This window comes from Oryzias melastigma, linkage group LG24 (genome assembly GCF_002922805.2).
Source record: "Oryzias melastigma strain HK-1 linkage group LG24, ASM292280v2, whole genome shotgun sequence".
In the NCBI taxonomy this organism is placed as follows: Eukaryota; Metazoa; Chordata; class Actinopteri; order Beloniformes; family Adrianichthyidae; genus Oryzias; species Oryzias melastigma.
The window spans coordinates 13333906-13354543 of NC_050535.1; the positions used below are offsets into that span (position 1 = coordinate 13333906).

The 20638-nt window shown below is 38.5% G+C and overlaps 1 protein-coding gene across 1 annotated transcript in view; it reads right to left on the reverse strand.

Annotated features, from left to right (window-relative positions):
• Positions 1-73: 73 nt before the first annotated feature.
• The window catches only part of pnocb (prepronociceptin b), a 22852-nt gene continuing 2287 nt past the window's right edge, over positions 74-20638 (reverse strand). The window contains exons 2-3 of the mRNA XM_024291441.2: positions 7978-8227; positions 74-968 (exon numbers count right to left, since the gene is read on the reverse strand). Of these exons, the coding sequence (XP_024147209.1) occupies positions 348-968; positions 7978-8115 (759 nt within the window). The 5' untranslated portion in view covers positions 8116-8227 and the 3' untranslated portion in view covers positions 74-347. The remainder of the gene's footprint in view (positions 969-7977; positions 8228-20638) is intronic.

Sequence of the window (20638 nt, forward strand, 5' to 3'; positions counted from 1 at the left end):
TCCCATCAGCGCAGGAAAGAGCCTTCAACAAGAAGTCAATCTGGGAAAACATCAGCCAACCAATTGTCCAAACTCAGACTGGCCCCTTTTATTATACTGACACACAAAAATATATTCCATTTGCACTTCTCTAATTCTTTTATTTCACAGTATGGCATGTTTAAGAAGAGGGACATCACGGTCAAAACATTTTAGTTACTCAGAGACACAGAGAGAGGTGCAGAGAGATGGAGTCTGTTCTGATCACGATGCTGACGTCACAGGTCCAATGCAAAGGTGCTGCTGAAAAATTAAATGGTCGGCAGGTTGAGGTACCGGGGAGGAACAAGGGACGACAGCAAACAGACTTAGAGTTTGTTTTGCCTCCACGCTCGATTCATGGAGGCGTTGAACCTGCCACTGCGGTTGCTCCTCATGCCCAGGTATTGCCTCAGCAGCTGGTTCACCCGCTTCTGGCTGTTCCATTTGCGGGCAGACTTCCGGACGCCTATGAAGCCCCCGTAGCGCTTTTGTAGAGGCCTCATGGGGGACCCGATCAACTTCCTGTATCCGTGGCGCCCCCTCTGAAAGCCGCCGAAGCGTTTAGATAAGGAGACGACCTGTAAACTGTCGTTATCTTCATCCATCTCTGATTGGCTCGTCACATCCCTCTCATCCCTCTGCGTCTCCTCTTTGCCCTCCAGGCGGGGATCCAGGCTCTCCCCCTCCTCCGAGGACTCCAGCAGGGATGAGTCATACTGGACGCTGCGCAGGTCCGCCTCATCCGGATCCTGATCCTGGAAGCGGTCTGTGGGCTGCAGCAGCCCACTGTCAGAGTTCAGGTCTTCGGAGGTCAGCTCCAGCTGCTCCCCTCCCCTCTTCAAAAAAGCGCCTCCCTCTTGAAGTGTTTCCTGGTGCTTCACGGCACGTTTACACACTTCCCATGTGAGGGAGGAGGAAGCATGACCTTCACACTCCAGCAGACAGACCTGCAGGGGACAAAGAAACAGCTGAGTGGTAAAAGTGCACGTTTCAAGGACAACAAAAGACTGGAGAAAAAAGTGCAGAAACTGTATTTAAAATCAGGTCCAGAAGCTCTTCTATGTGGAAAGTTTGTGATTAATTTAATATAATTAATGCCTTCAGTAAACAAATCAAAGTGCCTTTTAGGATGGCAACTATGAACATAAAAATGAAAAAAAACGTTCCCTAAATTAAAAATCAATATTTTGTGGGCACACAATAGTATTACGTGCACAAAAACTAGTATTTTGTGAGTACATATTTGTGTAATTTGAGTCCAAATACAAACCATTTTGTGGGCAAAGATTAGCATTTAATGTGCACAAATTAGAATTTTGAATTCCCCAATTAGCACTTTATCAGCAGAGAATAGTATTTTGTGAACAAATTCACAAGTTGTGAGCACAGATTAGCATTTTGAGTACATAAATTAGCATTTTGTGTGCACAGGTTATCATTTTGTCGGCAAAAATTAGCATATTATTTGCACCAAATAGCAATTTATGTGCATAGTTCAGCATTTTGCATGCACCAGTTATCATTTTGTGTGCAAAAATGAGCATTTTTGTCCACAGATTAGTATTTTTTTGTGCACCAGTTAGCATTTTGTGTGCACCAATTAGTATTTTATGTACACAAATTTCTCTTTTGTGTGCACAGATTAGCATTTTTGGGGCAAAGATGAGCATTTTTTGAAAAAAAAAGCATTTTATAAGCACAAATTATTATATGGTACAAAACAAATTAATAAAGCCAATACATTAAGATTGATCCCCTGATTTTATAAATTGACATTCTTGGAAGAAAAGTTTAAATCAATAAAATATTCTCTATACTGCATAGTCCATGATACTAACCCTGTGTTAAGGAGAAAAAAGGTTTAACTATCTCAGCGGACTTGTGGTAGAGTGTCTGTCCCTGAGATTGGTGGGTAGTGAGTTCAAATCCACAGTCAAGTTCTACCAAAGACTTTTAAAAGTCCTTTTCTGGCTGACATGCAGCATTAAGGGAGATTAATGATAGAAAAGCATTAATTTGTTGGAAATTAAACCAAGACTTGTGTCTAAATGTTCCAAACTTGGTAACTTTTTAAAGCTTTAGTCTAATAAACAATAATACAATTGTGTTTAATTTTTTTCTATCAATAAACTGTAATAAAAAGGCTCATTTTGCAGCTCAAGTTGATAACATTTGTAATTTCATAGGAGGAAAAAAACACTGAAGCGATGCTAAAGACAGACAGCATGACAACATGGCAGAGCCGCAGCTCAGGACAGGAAACAGTCTTTTAACTCAGACGGATTTTGTGTCATAAGAGTTAATGGGTCTTGTTCCTGCTGCGTTCAGCGGGTAGGGAGAGTTGTACGGCGATATGAGATGTCCATCATTTGACAAATGTGACATCTGCGACTGCCGATTGATTGTCAGCACTAAATTGGAAGACATTACAAAGCAGTGTGAAGGACAGCAGGTAATTGATGTCATTTGCCGATAACTGACTTCCTGAGACCCAAGGTGATGATTTTGCTCTTAAAATTATAATGTCTTGGAAATTATTTTCCTTTTGCTGGGAGTGAAGTTGTCCTTGTTTTAATGACTTTTTCTTCTTGTTATCAACACTTTGACAGCTGACTTTATGCCCCAAGTCTCCTGATGGATCAAAACTGTACCAATGAAAGGAGAAAGACTTGTGGCAGCCTCTGAAGTGCACTTTTGATTTCAATAAAACCCATTTTTGTATATAAAAAAGTACCTTTGAGACAAGAATAAAGAAAAAAAAATCCTCATTATGAATTCCAATTTCTATTAAACCCATTAAAACTTGCAAGAATAGTCTAAAATTCTGTTATTTCTACAAGTTTGTCTGAAAATGGGTTAGAGATTTGTGCACTGTTATCCCTGCCCTCCTCTCTGTTCTTCAAGCTCTCCGAGTTAAATTTCACTTCAAGCTTTGCAGCAAATCCCATTTACTGTAGTCGTAGAATCGCGCTCCAACGAGATAAACGGCTCTGTTATCGGGGAAAACCTGCTCACATCAAAGGAACCAGGGCAGAGGGAGTTCCGTCGTGAATATATCAGCGGAAATTAATTATCCATCCTAAATGAAATGAGCACACCAGGGAATCCTCCACGTCAGATCAATTCAGCAATCTAAAGGACTTTATGAGATGGTTGTGCATGCGTTTATGTATTAGAGGGAATAAAAGGCTGGTGGAAATCCTATAAGGTGAAGGCAGTTTCACAGATTGATGAAAGGAGGGTTTGTGTATCACTACCACCACCATGCTCCATGATCATTTTTTTCTATTTTATTATATGAAAAGCTAAAAAATCTACATAGAAATATGTTGGATTATGGTTTTAATGTAAGTTTCTGTGACCTTTAACCCTAGGTACATTTCAGTAGAAATATTTTCTCCTGCTTGAACTGTTGAAGGTCACAGTTCATGTTTCATATGTTAACTGCTGTCTACAAATTGCTCTTGTGTGTTTGTGTGGTCCTGTGACAAACTGATAGCTGGGTTGAAATCAGCAAACCAGTGATAAGTTAGTATTTTGTGCATTCAAATTAGCCTTTTGTTGACACAAATTAGCCTTTCTTGCATACAAATTAGCTAATTGCTAATTATGCTAATTGTGTGCACAAATTAACTTTTTTTTCTGCACATAGCTCAGCATTTTGTGATTTTCTTCTCACACAATAGCAATTTTTGTGCACAAATTAAGATTTTTCACACATAAATACGTATTTTCTGGCATCAAATGAGCATTTTCAGCTCACAAATTGGCATTTTTTTTTGTGCACAAATTAGAATTTTTGTGCAACACAGCATTTTGTGTACACAGATTGGTATTTTGTGGCATCAAATAATAATTTTTCAGCACACAACTTAGCATTTTTTGTGCACAAATTCAGATCTTGTACACACAAATTAGCATTACGTGCACACAGATTAACATATTGTGTGCTCAAAAAGTATTTTACGCACTTAAATTAGTCTTTTTCAAGAAGAAATTAGCATTTTATGCACACAAGTTTGCATTTAACTGGCTGAAATGATTAGTTTGAGGAAACAAATTATTATTTTTGAAATGTTATGATTTTACAAAGCCAAGGTTTCGTAAAATCTTATTAGCTCCATTGGCAGATTTTTTCACTTATAACATGGGAAAAACATCTTGTTTTCTATATTTTTTAACTTGTTGAGAGAAGAACCTTTTCTCCAGTGTGGCTTCTGGGTTTCATTCTGGTCCACTAAAAACCTCTCCAGACCTTCACATTTAAAAGACTTTCTTTTATGTTTGTTTAAAAAGCAACTTTAAGCTTTTCCCCCTCGCTGTATCAGCCTGTATCTACAGAAAAGTTGTGTTTGAAACAAAAGTCAGTCCTCCAAACCTTGTTTTTAATTTATAACTTAGCAAGCGGAGGTAAATATTTTATAGGGCAAGCACGTTTTCCCCCTCTAGCTAAATGAAATAATTTAAAAGCTGTGTTTTGTTTTACTGATGTCATGGAAATTGTTGGAACCATTTCAGTGTGAAAAATGAAACAAAAACAATTCCTGGGTCTGGGTTTTTTTGGCTTCATATTTTATTCACAAACCTTCAACTAACTACAATATCTCTAGACAGCCATGATTCTGATTATACAACAAAAAGTTTCCTTTATTTTTCTTCTAAAAATATATTTATTTTTATGAAATTAGTGCAGGAAATTGCTAACACCAGAGGTTCAAATGAAGAAATCAAGCTCCCACATTTGTGCAGAAGGCCAAACAGCTCAGAGCTGCTAAAGTCAGCATGTAGAAGCTGCTCAGACTGTATAATTAAGAGTCTCATCCAGGATAATTGGAACAAATGTAAACAAAAGCTGGCATTTAACTTGCAGCAACGTTATGTAATGAATGGAGCGGTGTGTGTACAGCGTCTGCCGGTGCTCGGATGCACGCTTCAGTGTGGAGGTGTGTGCATTAATAAATCAATGGGTCCTGACATTCTAACAAACAACAGCGGCCTCACACCGTCTGGAGTGGCAAACAATGGAATTGCTCAGTGGGTTCCATCTGGGGCTCAATGGGAAGGCGGCTAACACAATGAACAGCTGATAAAATGTGTCAGTCACCACTGCAGGCCCGAGCTGGTGATACTGAGGAGCAGTCAATTACAGAGTTCCATTACAACTCCCAAAAAGGTCCCAGCTGTCTTTCCCTGCATCATTATCAGCTAAATTAGCCGTTCTGCTGCTATTCATGGACGCCCACGGACTATTTTTTGCCCGCTGATGTGTCTTGGACTGCTTGGAAATGAGACTGTGTGCAAGTTTGGTTTGAGTAGAAAAGGATGCATGTTGGTCACGAAGCACAGCCCTGTTGCTGTTGATTCATGCATACGCAGACACTCCGTGCAACCCTGTACCAACATAATAATACAAAGATTTGCACAATTGTCCCATTATATAAAAGGGGGTGATTTCTGAGCATGATTTTGAGAAATATTGTAGGTTTGTTGGACAAAGAAAAAACATAAATTCTGATAGGAAAACAACAAGAGATTATTAGTGTTTAAAATCTATTTTTAGTGTGTTTCTTTATTATTTTGCTGTGACAGACAGAAACCTTCCATACAAGTCACATCTAAGCTCAGGAATGCCTGAAATGTGGAGCAATGAACCAATCAATACTGTCTGATAGGAAAACTACGGTGGCCCTGAAGTGCACACAAACCAATCGTCTCACACAAAAACTTACTGTAAAAAATGCGAATTATAGGACATTGTTGATCGGATGATGACGTTTGTACATCAATTCAACTGACGGTTATTTGGAATTAAGTGATACATTAGATGATAAAAAAGAGTCCTCATCCAATTAGCAATGTGTCATAGAATCTACTGTTTCTTATTGTGTTTTACTTTCTGAAACCTTTCAATTTTATTTCATTTCATTTTTGGTTTGGTTTTGGTTCCTTTAATTTTGTCTTGATTTCTAAAATGCTTGTTAGGTATTTATTTTGCTTTTAATTGTGATCTTAAAAACACTTTTGCATCAAGTTATTTCCCCTTCAGGCACACCATGCAAAAACATTAATTTTAACAAGGAAATTAAGGGTAACAAGGTCTGAATAGTTTACAAAGATTTTGCACCGCGATCAGATCCTTTTGTGATTATGCATTGTGATTTATCTTCCTTTCATTTTCTCATCCTCTAAACCCCCTATATTTGCTAGGAGTCATAGGGTTGCTGGAGCCTGTCCCAATAACTGTTGGGTAAAGGTGGAGGTGAACACTGGACAGTTCATTACAGGGCCAAACTGAAACAGATCACTACTTATACGTCTAAGAGACAAATAAGAGCCAACAATTAACCCACACCGCCCTTGAACGCATTTAAACAGCCACTTCCAATGAAAAGTCTATTAAAACTGAAACAGAAATGGGTTGTAACTGATTGCAAATATTTGAATTTATCTGAAGTTCTCAGAGGAGCAGTGGAGCACAGAATGAGCCTCACAAACATTCAGTGTTTCAATAGAATTCACACAAAGTTCAACAAATAAATCAATTGGAGGTGAATTACTTTCATATCCAACTGAGATCACACAGTTATCTACAATGGTACAGATGTAGAACAAAAAAGCTTCATATTTTTTGACTCATGATTTGCTTATAATGAAGAAAAATATATAAATAAACAATTTTGCACATCTATGGTTAAATGTGAAAAAATAAATAAATTATAAGAGCATCACCTGTATGTTGGTTTTGAATTTGTATTCTTTATTTCAGAAAATATAAAGCACTCATTTTCAAAAGGAACTTTATGATTGTTTATTGTCATCAAATAAAAAAATATTTATTTTTTAAATTTGACTTTTTATATAGTTTACTTTAAAGCTTATTATTCTACATGTTAACCCCTGCCATAATCATTCTTATTGTGCAGCATGTTTGTGTAATTTAAGCCCCGTAGCATTATGTTTGTGTGAAATGAATCACTAAAAGCTCAATTTAGTTCATTTTCCTTTAAAATAATATATAACACCCAGTTTTAGTCAATTAACCAAATATTTTTGGGTAATTTTTACTTACAGCTTATGTTGAATTTTTCAGACTAAAATAAAGAATGTATTTAATGCATATTTTTATATTTCTTCCAAAAAAGTTATTTTCTAGTTTAAGTGACTAAAAGCTAACTTGTAGACACAGACATCTATAAAAAAGCTTTAGTACCTGAGAGTATGTTGATTTTTTTTCAAAAAATAATTAAGAATTCTTTCACTTTTTTATTTATTTCTTCTGAAAAAGTTCATTTTTCTCATTTTAGTGACTGAAAGACAACTTTTAAGCTAAAAAAAAAAAATCTTATTGCACAAGAGCATGTTGAGTTAGCTAATAAAATTGCATAGTTAAAAAAAACTTTTTTATTTTGGTGACTGAAAGCTAACTTGTACACACAAAAAACAAAAAAAAAGGCTTTAAAAAATAAAGCTAGGAATGCTTTATATTTTTAATGTTTCATTTTACTTTTTTAATTTTTGTGACTGAAAGCCAACTTTTAAGCTAAAAAAAAAGCTTTACTGCACAAGAGCATGTTGAGCTTATCCAAATAAAATTGCTTGGTTAAAAAAAACAAAAAACTTTTTTTTTATTTTAGTGGCTGTAGACACAGTGACTTGTAGACACAAAAAACAAACAAAAAAAATGTTTATTATCTAAGAGCATGTTGAATTTTTCAAAATAAAATTAAGAATGTCTTAAATGTTTTTATGATAATCTATTCTAAAAAAATGTTTTTTTTTTATATTAGACTGAAAGCTAACTCAGAAAAAAAACTAGAAAAAGCTTCACTACATAAGAGCATTTTGAGTTTTATTTCAATGTTTCTTCGAAAATAACCTTTTTTTTATTTTATTGCAAAGACATAGAGAAGACCAACCCCCATTTAAAATGGGAGCTAAATGACTTAAAGCACTTACTATGGTATTGAAGGCTTGCTGCAGCTGCTGCTGCCGCAGGAGCAGACCACAGGCCACACACTCCCCCTGACAGTCACAATGTCCAGGGCTGAAGACGCACGCCAGCAGAACCACCAGGCACCACAGAGGGATCTTCATCGCTCAGCACACCTGGACGAATAAGTACAAACCGGAGCCCAGCAGGTCTCAGCACAGGGATTCACCAGCCGGAGAGTCTTGGGATGTTCTACCTGTAGTCCGTGGCTGCAGCCTACAGAGCAGACAGAGCGACAACACAAAACTGCATCAGTCCAAATTTATAGAGATGATTAAGTGGTTTTTGTGTGGTCAGTCACGGTGTTGGAAGTGGAAAAGTGTTCAGCCAGGACATGTACAGAGTGGGTGGAGAGCACAACCAGAGGCAATAAATGAGCAAACAGGTATTTTCCAGAGGATAGGAATCATCCTCTGCAGGCTGGAGGGTCGCTTCGCTGATTGGTTTCTTTGTAAAAGCGGAGGCTGGAGATTTGTTCAACTCTATACTGTAGAGATTACCTTAAAAGCCCAACATGGGTCAAACCCCGCGGCGGCAACAAGCACCACCATTTTTCTCCAGGTGGTAAAAGCCTTAATAGCAGAACAGGGTTTTAAAACAAAATGAGGTTTCCGAATTTAGATGCTAGATTAGAGTTCTGGATGCAGATGTTTGTTGGAGGAGAACAGACTGAAGGAAAGACTTCTGCTATCTCAGACATAATTTTATGAACCAGGTGCACAGCATTTGTTACTTGACCTTCAATCTCCGGGACACATCAGTTCTGTCACTCACCCGCCCGAATATCCGCTAATAACACAAAGGTGACAAAGGAAAACCAGGCTCACATATTGCTTTCTTAGACAGTGTGCCCAGAGCAGAAACATATATAGATGGATACAAAGATGCCCTGATTTGTGAAGAAAGCAATCTTGTTTGTGTTAATCCTTCCATTCTGGACAAATTATCAATAAAACCCAAACTATAACCACTACTGGTACATTTTGATACAAAAAAACGTCCTGAAAGAATGTATTTATCCTTGGGCTGTAAATAAAAACTAAACGAAGTGTGTGATGTGACCCTTAATAAATCCCTGACTTCTGACTTCAACAAAACTCAGGAGCAATTTTTTCACAATACACTCGTGTTGGAACAAGGAATCATCACTAAGCTATGATTGGTCCGAGTCTGTCTGAGTCATCATTTCTATGGTTCAATCAGGAGTGAGCTTGGTGGAAGGCCACACCCCTTCCACTTGAAAGTGACTCAAGGGAATGTGTCATACTTTTATTTCTCAATAGAACTGTATGGGATTTTGGCTTCTTGGAGCCAAGGGGTACTTCCTGTTTGGAACATTACTTCATATTCATGTGGTTACCAACCATAGTTTCCACCACCAAAGTCGTCTTTCATTCAGTAGCGTGAGTTACTACTCAGAATAAACCAAACTTTTGCTCTCCTTAAAATAATGTTACCTCATTTATTCAAGCTATAGCTCATTTGACCCCCAAGTACAGCCCATTCAGTCGCTCTTTGTGGTCTGAGTATAAAATAATTCCTCTGGATGTCCCTGCACCGTTTTCTGGTCTTCAAAGCAACATTTGTGCGCAAGTAGAGGGTGACAAAGGATACTTGGACCATTCAGGCTGTGACAAGAACAACCAAGAGGTCTAGAATTTGAGCATCTGCTAGACTTAACATTAATAAAGAAACATGAATGCAGTAGTTGCATGTTGGTAAGATGAAACATGTCTTTGGATTGGCAGAAGGAATAGACCTACTGTACTGGAACACTGCAAAAGCACCATTGGGGAAGGGTGAACAATCAGCCGTGTTTTCGGCAAAGGTAGTTTGCTTTAAAAAGGCCAGTTTGGGTCACAAAAGACCAACGTGCATAACCAAAGATAAAGGTAAAAGTTGGAACATTTCTTGACTGTAAACATGGCACCACAAGGACATGAAGTTCTAATACCTGTGGTTTAGTCAAGAAATCCTATCATTCTGCTCTGTATAATAAAAGGGAAAGAATTTGTTTCTATTTCTTCTAAAAATGTTTTATTCTTTCTTTTGGAATTTAAATCATCTTCATTATTGAGTTTGGTGCTAGCCAAGAAGCTTGTGCTTCAAGAATAGAAGTAACCAACGCCAACAAGTTTAGGTAAATGGTTTCAGGAACGGTGATGCATCTGAAAAAATTAAGACTTGACCATATCAAACTCTGGACCCTAAAATGTGATCTAAATGCAAGTTTTTCAGCAAATTCGGTAGATGGCTGCACGGGAGGCGGCAGTCGAATTTTTAGTCGTTGCACGGTGGTTGGGGAGGTTTTAAGAAAAAGTTCTCTGAAAGTTGACATCGGTCTGTGGCAGTTTGAGGTCACGAGGTGGCAGTCCAGCGACAGGTGGGGATAATGCCATTACAAAATCAGGCAACAGTTGGGGGGCCACAGGTCGGTGGCAGCCGGAAGCACCATCCGATGGGAGCTCCGACTGGACGATGTGTAAATGTGTCCTGACAGCGACCCGGGTATTCATGACCACGCCAACAATTTAAAAAAGAAACTCAGGAGGCGGTATAAAGTCTTGAAGATCCTGCCGATGGCTCCCCATTGCATGGTGGCGATTGTATCTGTGACCCTAGCATTAGACAATTAATGGAAAATTATCTAAATTCTCCTGCTAGTTTATTTAGAAAAGAGGTTTATTCAAGATAATTTCTAGCAATATTCGGATATTTTTGTCTCTAAACATCCTCCTCTGTTTCTTTCATTTGGTTGTAAAGGCTCTCCATTTGGCTCTCTTCAATAAAAAATAAAAAAGGACATTTAGAATTGTCCAAACAAAGAGAAAGAAAATAAATTGACACCAAAGCTGCAATTCGAAAGCCTCCTTTTTGACTTTTTGACCCATTCTGGAGGTCACACTTGTAAGCGGTTAAACGGTTGTCGCTAGTGGCGAAAATCTTTCAAATAGGAACTGTGAGAGTTATTTGTGGACGCCATGAGAAGTGCGAGAAAACAAACGGTGGCGGCCAGCAGAGCGCGTCATGCGTGATTTCGGACACATTTATAAACATCTTTATGAGAAATCATTAGAGGAGCTGTTTGTTTTGCCTGGCTGAACTGTCTTGTGCAAAGATCATTTATCACCCCGCTGACTAAGACCATTTGATATCGCCATGTTCTCCTCTAAGTGGGCCTTTCTAAGTCGAACAAATGAGTGAAGCAGCGTGGCGTGAGCGGTGGTGTGGGTGCTGGATGTGCCTCTGGATTACAAAGAAACGGCTTTTTACGCATTTATACTATTCTTCCAGAGTCTATTAAGGCGAATCAACATTGGCAGCCTCTCCAAACCTCCGTGAATGGGAAAAAGCCGGGCAATATTCAGGTTTTTGTAATTAGACAAGAGGAACCCATTTGTTTGCCTTTACGTGCGCAGAGCTTCATTTGGAAATATTGTCATTTATGCTTTTAGCTGAGCATGAAATGCATCCATAAAGATGCCTAATACATCCTTGTAAAGCTTTAAAAGCTTTTTTTTTAAAGTTTTTATTAATTGAAAAATTTCTGAACTTTCAATTTATGAAAAAAATGTGAAAAAGTTTTGCTTGGAGTATTTGTTAGTTGTTTGAAATCTGAAAAAGAGGGATGAATTTATGGCCAAACAAGTTTTCATTTGTTAGCTATCAATATGCTGTTGAAATTGTCACTCATTTTCTATCCATCTGCAGCTGGAAATGACATGAGTTATATTTCAAGAAAAAAACGTTTATTGATTACCGTTAGTTCATTAATGATTTTTTTATTCATTAGGAAAAATAAAAAACACATCCTTGTTTTAAGGGCAGCTTGTGTGTGAGATTAAATCCGCTGTGGCCTTGAAACCTCCCAGATACCACCAATAGTTTGTTATAATGCACGGTGACAAATGCTACCAAGTTATCTCTCCTCCTTCCATAGAAGTGTGAGGGTTGCAGCTGTGTCTACATCTGATAAAAGTCACTTTTTTTAAGTAAGTGTGGCATTGTCCAAAAATGATTCCATTCTTAAGTAATCAAAAATAAAATATTTTTATTCCAAGGTTAACATACAGTATGGACATTATAAGCCTCATGCTGGCCTAAAAACCCTTAAAACCAAGTTAAAAGAAGCTTAAATGAACAATACAACTTCAAATATTAAAGTCAACCAAAGTGCAGAGATTGTGATGAACACTTGTCAATAAAGGTTTCATATAAAAAAAAAGAAGCTAAAAATCCTGTTATTTTTCCAGTCCAACCGTGTGATCTTTGTGTCCTATTTTTATCAGAAAGGTCACCATGTCGAAATGTAACCCAGAAGCTATTGCTTCCAGATGAGAAGCATCTCCAATTTGAGGTCTCTGATCTAAAGGAGAACTTAAAGAAATTGATTAGGCTTCCATTTCACGACTACTCAAACGGCAATGGTCTTTTTATGAGTGTCACACCTCTGCTGCTTGTCTTTTAAGCCACAAAAGCCAAAGAGTAACTCCAGGTTCACTTGAAAATGTTAGTATTTACTTTTAAAACCCTTCATGCTGAGCCCCCTCACCTTCATCTCTGAGCTTTTCAGTTGCACAAACCCTCTTAAGCTTTTCAGCAAAGGAGCATAAGAGACAAGTTCAAAAACGCTCTAAAGGCGAATTCTTGAAGGCATGCTTAGACCATGGTGTCTGGACAAGCAGTTCTTCTGTTGTTTACTACAGCATGTTCACTATCTTCAGTTGGAAGAGGCTTGGTGCAAAATGTTGAAGTCGTGCAAATCTCACTCCAGGACTTGGTGCCATATAATTCTGTCTGGGCACATTTAATAATTTCTGACATATGTCACAACCAAATTCGAGTCCATGATTGTTCAAAGCTCGACCTAATTTAACTTTCAACACGATCATAGAAACTTGTGTAAGCCCTAAATGTTTACGAGGATTTACACAGAGTTGTCATTGGAAGTAAGTTTGCTTAGGGCTTCCGCTTTTCAAACTGTCATGTTCCTGCATGGTAACTCAGGTTTCTATGACCTTTTTCAGGCTCTACATACTAAACACGTGGCCCTTGAACAGGCGTTGAAAGTCAAACTAGGTCAAACTTTGACCAATCAGGGACATATGGATAGGGTTGGGCTTCGAAATTCATGATTTATGCAATTCTACCGAATCCAAAAGAAGCTGCTGCAATTGGTTCCGCATTTCGGTACTTAGTTTGATTAAAGGTCTTTTTGTCTGGACATGTCAATAAGTTCTACTCTGTTCAGTACTTGAAGTTCTAGCCCAGTGTTACTCATTCCAGGTCCTCGAGAGCCGCCACCCTGCCTGTTTTCCAGCTCTTTGTGTACTGCTTGCTGTTGATTACCTGCACCAGGTGTGTTCATTCAATCAGAATGTGGAGACATCTGACTGAACGAATCAGCAGCTGGCAGGACTTGGAGATCTGGAAAGCAGGCAGGGTGGCGGCTCTCGAGGACCTGGAGTGAGGAACACTGTTCTAGCCAATCATTCTGCCTTTCCTGCTATAGTGGGCAAGCCCGAGAGCGAGCAGTACTCGAATGTCTGGCTGCATTTCACAGCAGAACACAGAAGATTGGCAGGTCGCTGCATCGCATCAGCCAATCAGGAACTCAACTTCTGGCACATGACGTTTTCAATGACCTGATCAGCGGGTAAAATACTAATCCCAATACGAGTGTTTTTGTCCTGTCAAAGCATGGCGGTCCTCTGGCTGCAACCAACCTCCCGGACCAGCGGAACTCACTCGCTCAATATGCCCGCAGACAGACAACCGCTGCAGGGAGCGGGAGCAGCCTGCTTGGGTCTCCTGAATTGTGATGTTTTGCTTATTATTGTCGAGACAATAATAAAAAAAAAGGTCCCCTATTTTTCATCCTCTTGGGTTAAAGCGGGGCAGCCTTCAAACTCAATCACAGAGACACAGAAAGAGACACATTATGAGATAAAAGCCCCGGTAACCCCTCAGACACCGCGGCTGAAAGGCAGAAAGGTATCGAGCAGTGAAAGAGTGCCGGGCCACCAGTTTGCTGGTGGAAGTCGGGGAGATCTGGCTAAATGGGAACAGCCAGCACGTCAAAAAACGAAGACACCCAAAATCAGTTCTTGACGCGGAGGTCTTAACCATGCGTCATAACCAGTTTCCTGATTTCTGACACAAACAATAAATTGTCTAAGTGTCTTTTGGAGCAAGCAGACATCTCTCAGCCCATTTTCGCTTCCTTGCAGTCCGCTGTTTTACCTCACACAGTAGGCTGCTTTTTATTGGCCATTTTCACAGATCAATGCACCTCCCACTGGCAATTATAGAGTGTAAAATCGTAAAGTACTCATGGATTTCAAAATATGAAGATTAATCAATTAAGTTGATGAACATAAATCTATGGCGATGCTATTGGGGAGAGAGGGGACATTTTAATCATTGCCCCCTCCAGAGTGACCACATCTTTACACTATCTGTCTGCGGTTCTGGTGGAAGCTTAATGAAGAACGCTCAATGTCGTCAGTGGAAGAAGCTGGGATGTCGTCTAATATGTTGCAGGAGATAAAAGGTCTCTGCCATATTTCAAAGTGTGACAATGAAGAACAACATTAGGACGTGAATGGAAAAAGACAGTCTTTTAAGAGGAGGACGCCGCATCAAGACCAGGAAAATACATGCAAAAAAAATAAAAACGAGACAGACACATAGGGACCCCTGGGTTATCTACGCTTTAGCAGACTCTTTTGTGCTTTTCAGCTTCACGCAGACAACTAATGGATGAGGCAGAGTGCGTCAGAGCTTTGTCATAACCAAGCAAAGGGTTTTTCTTTTTCACCACTCAAATCCATGATACCCTGGTGCCCTCTCCACCCTTTTATTAAAGCTGCTGATGCTAATTTTGTTTTATGAATTCACTTTCCTGAACACGAAAAGAAAGTAGAATTTTTGTATTTAGTTTCTCGTGCACAAAAAGTGCGTAAACGAGGCAAAATTAGACCGAATCTGAAACCAGCTCAACAAAAAAAATTGTTCCTTTGAATCCTTTTCCTGACTTTTCACCGTGTCTTTGAAAGACTATAAACTGGTGGAACCAGACGTTTCTGGGCTAAACAAGAGATGATGCACTTGGAGAACAAAACCAAGTGCATGAGAGCAGCGCCACTTTTGTTCTGATTGCATCCTCGCTGATTCATGGGAGGGCCATTTCTCCGCAAAACACTTTCAAGGCTTTGGTTAACTCTAATGCAAGCTCAGTAATGTATTTGTTTTGGAAGGAACCAGGTAAAAGCACTCGTTTTTTTTTATAAGATGGAGAGATGCCTCTAAAAATAGAGCTGCATCTGGCTCTTCGTTAAAGTCCATTTCCTTTCTGCTTTCATGCCAGGGTTTTTGTTGAGGAGGGCAAAGTTGCTTCAAATTACAGGCGACCATCTACTCTAAATGTTAGCGTTGGCGCTGTGCGTCTTCGGGCTGCTGCCGGACAAATCGTGTCATCTTTGTATCCATGGGGAAAAGCCATGTCCCCGGGAGTTTCATACCCCTGCAGTGCATCATGTATTAGCCTCAGCCAGTCAAGTGGCTGCTGTCAGACAGATTATGCAAATGATAAGAACTGCTATAGGATAAGTTAAATTGAATTCACTTTTATTGGCAAGGGTGGCCAAAAATTGCCAGTGGAAATATCAGCAATGGGAATGCCATCAAAGGAGGAGTGCGCAGGTCTACGACTCTATCTGTCACACTTAAATATTTGGACTTTTCTGACGTTGGTTGTTGGAAGACGACCTATTTAAGTGTTAATATTGTGTAAAAAGCCAATCAGTTCAAACAATGGTTTGTCTCCACCCATGTCAGAATAAACACTGTAAGGCAGAAAATTCTCATTTTCTGAAATTTTTTTAAAATTAATAAAATTTAAAAAAAAATGTATGTATCTAGCTAGTATCACTCATGATATTTTGGTAAGTTTTGCTCACAACAATGTTAGTTAAAGATACAAAAATAAGAATATGAGTGTCTTATTCACCCACTGTCTCAAATTTATAGATTTTTAACATGGTGTAACCATAAAACAACTATTTATCACCTAATTGTGCAATCTTTCAATACAGCAAATAGTATTTTTTAAAAATGAATAACAAAAGATTAGTTATTCTCATCACAAAGTTTTGAAAATTAGCAAAACTTTTTCCTTCCAAAAGTGTTTTTGAGATTTCATGAAGGCAGACATTTTGAAATGAGCAGGAAAAGTCCTTCTACTGCCCCTACTGCAATGATGATGAAGTACAGGGAAAAAACTTGAACAAAGAATACAATACATTTTTGAGAAAAGTTTGGATCACTCCGATTAAATAGGGGTGTCAGAAATTAAGTTAAACAGATACATCCTTAAATTATTAGTACTAAGTTAGCAATTTTGATGTTTTAAATTGCTTAATCTGAAAAATATCATATACGTAAGCCAACCAGAAAAAAGTTCTCGTATTAAAAGGAATATTTAACTGTTTAGAAAGGAAAGAAAAAAAAATGTTTTTCAGTTTTTCCCTATTTTTAAAATATTTCATGTACTTTGGTACTTTTATCCAAATAGAGAAATCGATAAATTAAAAAAAAAAATTGCAGACAAATTGACACAAAAAAGTTAGCAAGTTATATTTCTGTTTAATTCAATTTATGTGTCCATTCCCTGTTTCATATTGTGAAGTTCTGGGGATTGAGGGCATTGTGAGAGTTTTTTTCTTTTTTTTTTCTTTGTTAAAAAGTTGATTTTATTTTGAAAAGCCCTTTACGGTACAAATGCGTGAAAAGGGCTTTATAAATAAAGTTTTATTTTATTTGAAACAACAAATAAACGGTAAATACATTTTTGATCTTGAGTTAGTTTCTGTCACACTATTCCTGTTACATGTGTTAGTTTGAATATTTTTCATCATTTGCAAAACTATAATATTTTAATGCACCATTTTCAACAGGTTGATTGTTGTTGCGATGTTATGCTGTTTTTACAACCACTTTTTTGACAAGTCGGGTCTTGATTTTCCACAACATTGTTTAATTCTATTGCAGTATTAATGCCTTTTATTTCAAGATTTTTTTAGGAAGGTTTATGGGTGGGAATCAAAATTTTGCTTTTGATTTCTCAGTTCACTAAAGGCTGTTGTTTAGTCATATATGGACAAGAGCTGAAAATCATTAATATTTTGTTCATTTAGGCTTTTATGATTTATAAAGACTCTGCTGCAATTCAACTCTTTATGCTTAGTCTGAAACACCACTTCTAACCAAATACTAGTCAAAACACAGATGCAAATCAAAAAAACTTCTTAAAAAGGAATATTTTTCAAGTCATTAGCAAGTTTCAACCTGTCTCGTTTAGCCCTCTCTGTGTGCAGACTTGAATGTGGAAGGTTGGTTTTAAACTCCGTCGTCACTTTTTAAGACTAGCACTTCTTATAGTGACATTGGGAATCCCACCTCACAGTCTAAAGCTTTTCAAAGAAACATCTGAACATGACGAGGCAGCAGACGCTACAGGGGTTCCTGTCTTTATGTCTGTTTTTATCTCCAAAGACAGACTGGAGACATGTTCTACCATATATCTTAGATCTCACTGCATTAAAACTGTCAGGGAGAAGTCAGAATACTGTCCTTAAACCCAAAAATAAAACTGTTCTGCGCTAATTTAAGTAAACTTTTATTGTGAAAGATTGGCAGTTTTGATTTGACGCACAGCAAAGAGCGATAAAAACTAAAAAAAAGGACATGCTCTGTGTTTAAAAGCTTCCTCAGAAAATGACCAGCTTTAACAGCACATCAGATGACGTCTGCTGTTCCCACCCTGACCCCACCTGTGCCACCTAAAGGAGCAGAGCCCGTCCGACTTATCAACTGAGGCTTAATGAAGCTCTGATCGATTTCACCCTCCAACCCTGAGAGAAACAGAGGAATTGAGGATAAATGAACTCAATCACATTTTAGCAGCTGCTGAAGACCTCACAGCTCCAAAATCCTGCAGGAGTTGAAGTCAAAGTAAACACTGCATTTAATCTGCAGCTATAGAAGCTTTTGTTTGTGGCTTATTTAAATTTTCCAGTAACCATTTTTCCTAAATTGCAACTGCATAAATGTGTTTTTCAAAATTGCATTTACAAGGCAAAGAAAATGCCTTTCATGAGAATACAAGTGGTGCAGAGCTCCGAAATAAATAACTTTCTTGTTTTTTATTTTTTAAAGAATCTTTTCCTAACTCTTTATTTTCAAAAAGAGCCAGACTTTGCAGCACCAAATCAGGGTTCATTAGGTGTCGAAAGAAGAAACCGCATCTATCTTTCTACCTCATGGGTTTTTCTGCCTGCATGCGATGAGACGGTTTTCAAACCAATTTAATGTCCCAAAGCTAATGGATTCATTTGGTAATTGGCTTTTTTTACCTTCAAAATTAAATGGGGCCACAATTTAAAAAAAAAACAACAAAAAAAAGCAAAACACATATTTCCAATTAGTTTACAGATTGCTTTGTCTTTCAAAATTGTGAAAAATTAAATCTCATCCTCATCAAAAGCATTTATTCTGAAAACAATCTAAAAATAAGGAATAGAAAGCTTTTGTTTTGTCATTCCACCCAGCGTCTGTCCACACTGACAGGTTTTCCCTTCTATCTCGACTTTTTCCACATTTGTCCACAGGAGCCTGCCTGTGCTGCGACAGATAACCAGTCAGTGATAAGAGCTCAGACGAGCACGAGCAGCAGAGATGCTGTGTTTCCATCCTAGCAGGATGGATCCGGAAACAACTAATCGGAGAAAATGCCCTTAATCCGATTTGAACCACACCTGCAGCAGATTCGGTGATCGGACCTATTAGACGGGCCTGTAGCCGCGTTCAGGCCTCATTAATGTCACACAGATGCAGAATTGACAGGTCATAAAGAAGACGAAAAAATGTGAGGCTTTAACCTTCAGATAATTTCAACAAGACTAATGCACGTTGTCGTGATCCTCTTGTTCTAATCACTGCCTCTTATCTACATCCAATCTCTAGTTTTTTCCTTTTTTATTTATCTAATGCCAACTGCTGAGTGCACAAATTGAGACTCTTCTTCTTTTGTCTTTCTTTCATTTATCCCCAACATGAAGTTGGAATGCTCTTCATGTTCATATTAGCTTTTATCTCCTCACCATCATATCAGTGCATATCTTCACTGCAATTTTCATCAGCTGCACTAGCAGGGTTTGTTTTAATTGAGGCCATATTTGCATTTTTGAGATAGACGCTCCATCTTTCACACTGCGAGAGTCATGCTAGCAATTGTTTAGTCCCATGCAGCTTTGCTAACAGCCACAAAAACTGATTATTAAAATGAGGATGAGAGGAGAGGGGGTGGGGGGTGCAAGACTGCGAAAGATGGAGGTTTTAGCACTGACCACTAAAGTATTTTAATTCTCCCTAAAAGTTAGTTAGAATCTTCTGACTGAAGGTATCTGCTGGAGAATGAAGACATCTGTCATGGAGCGGTCAAAGCTTGAAAATGTCATAAAAAAGAGTCGTTGAGGCAGAAACGGCTTCCACTAACCGGAAAACAAAAGGCTTTTTTTTGCTCAGCAGGAGACAGCAATGATGCGCTCCGTTCTGCAGTGCGCTTGCCCACCAGCTCTGACTGTATCGCAGAAAAGCTGCAGAGAGTCAAAGGCAGCTGATGTGGTGTCATCATTGATCTGGTCGCTGTGTTGACACCTGCACAAATCCATTGGACATGGAGAAAGCAATCTAGCTCAAGCAGACAAGCTCCTTACCCCGACTGAGGCGACAGCAGCGACGCCGGGAAAAGTACTGAACTGCAAAATACTTGTGGGCAGGAGGTTATGATGGTATATGTGTTGTCGGGTTTCATTCTGGGGTTTTGCTGTTTAGAAACGTTTTTGTGCGATCAATGGAAAAGGAGACAGATCCGTTTTATCTTTTGAAGAGAAGATGCACAAAAGATCTAGTCATTCTTGTTGGATTGGAGTTAAAAAGGCAAGTTGAGTCAGAGGAGGTTAACTACTGGTGATCGGTGAGTGTACACGCATCTGCCATGAATCAGTTTAGACAGTTTTGCAATAAAATGAGGAGAAACAGCAACAGCGATCCTACAGATCAATACAAAAATAAGTTCTTTGTGAGAAACACTTAATGGTCAAAAAAGAGCCAGCAGACCTCATGGAGCATGTCACACGTTCAAGTCCATGACAGGTCAATTAACAAATCACAGTGTCTTTGGTCAATAGAGCACTAAGCACAGCGGTGGAGGGGTTATGATATGGGCTGGTTCTGCTGGAATCTGGACACACCTTGAATTTTAAACTCTCTAAACAAGCTTTCATGACAAGCAGGGAGTTTACTAGCACATGTCTGGTACTATTTGGAAGAGGCTTTCTGCAGTGTTAAAGCAATGCAAATTTAGCAAATCTTTTTTTTTAATTTTTTTATCACAGATCTATTCCGATATATGAATTAAAAGGAGCGCCATCCATACGTCATTAGCAAACCCAAGTTCCTGATTGGTCAAAGTTTGACCACATGCATTTTGTACGGAGAGCCCAAAAACAGTCGGAGAAACTTAAGCAGTGATGCATGAAAGTAAGTTTTGATTGGAATAGCCTA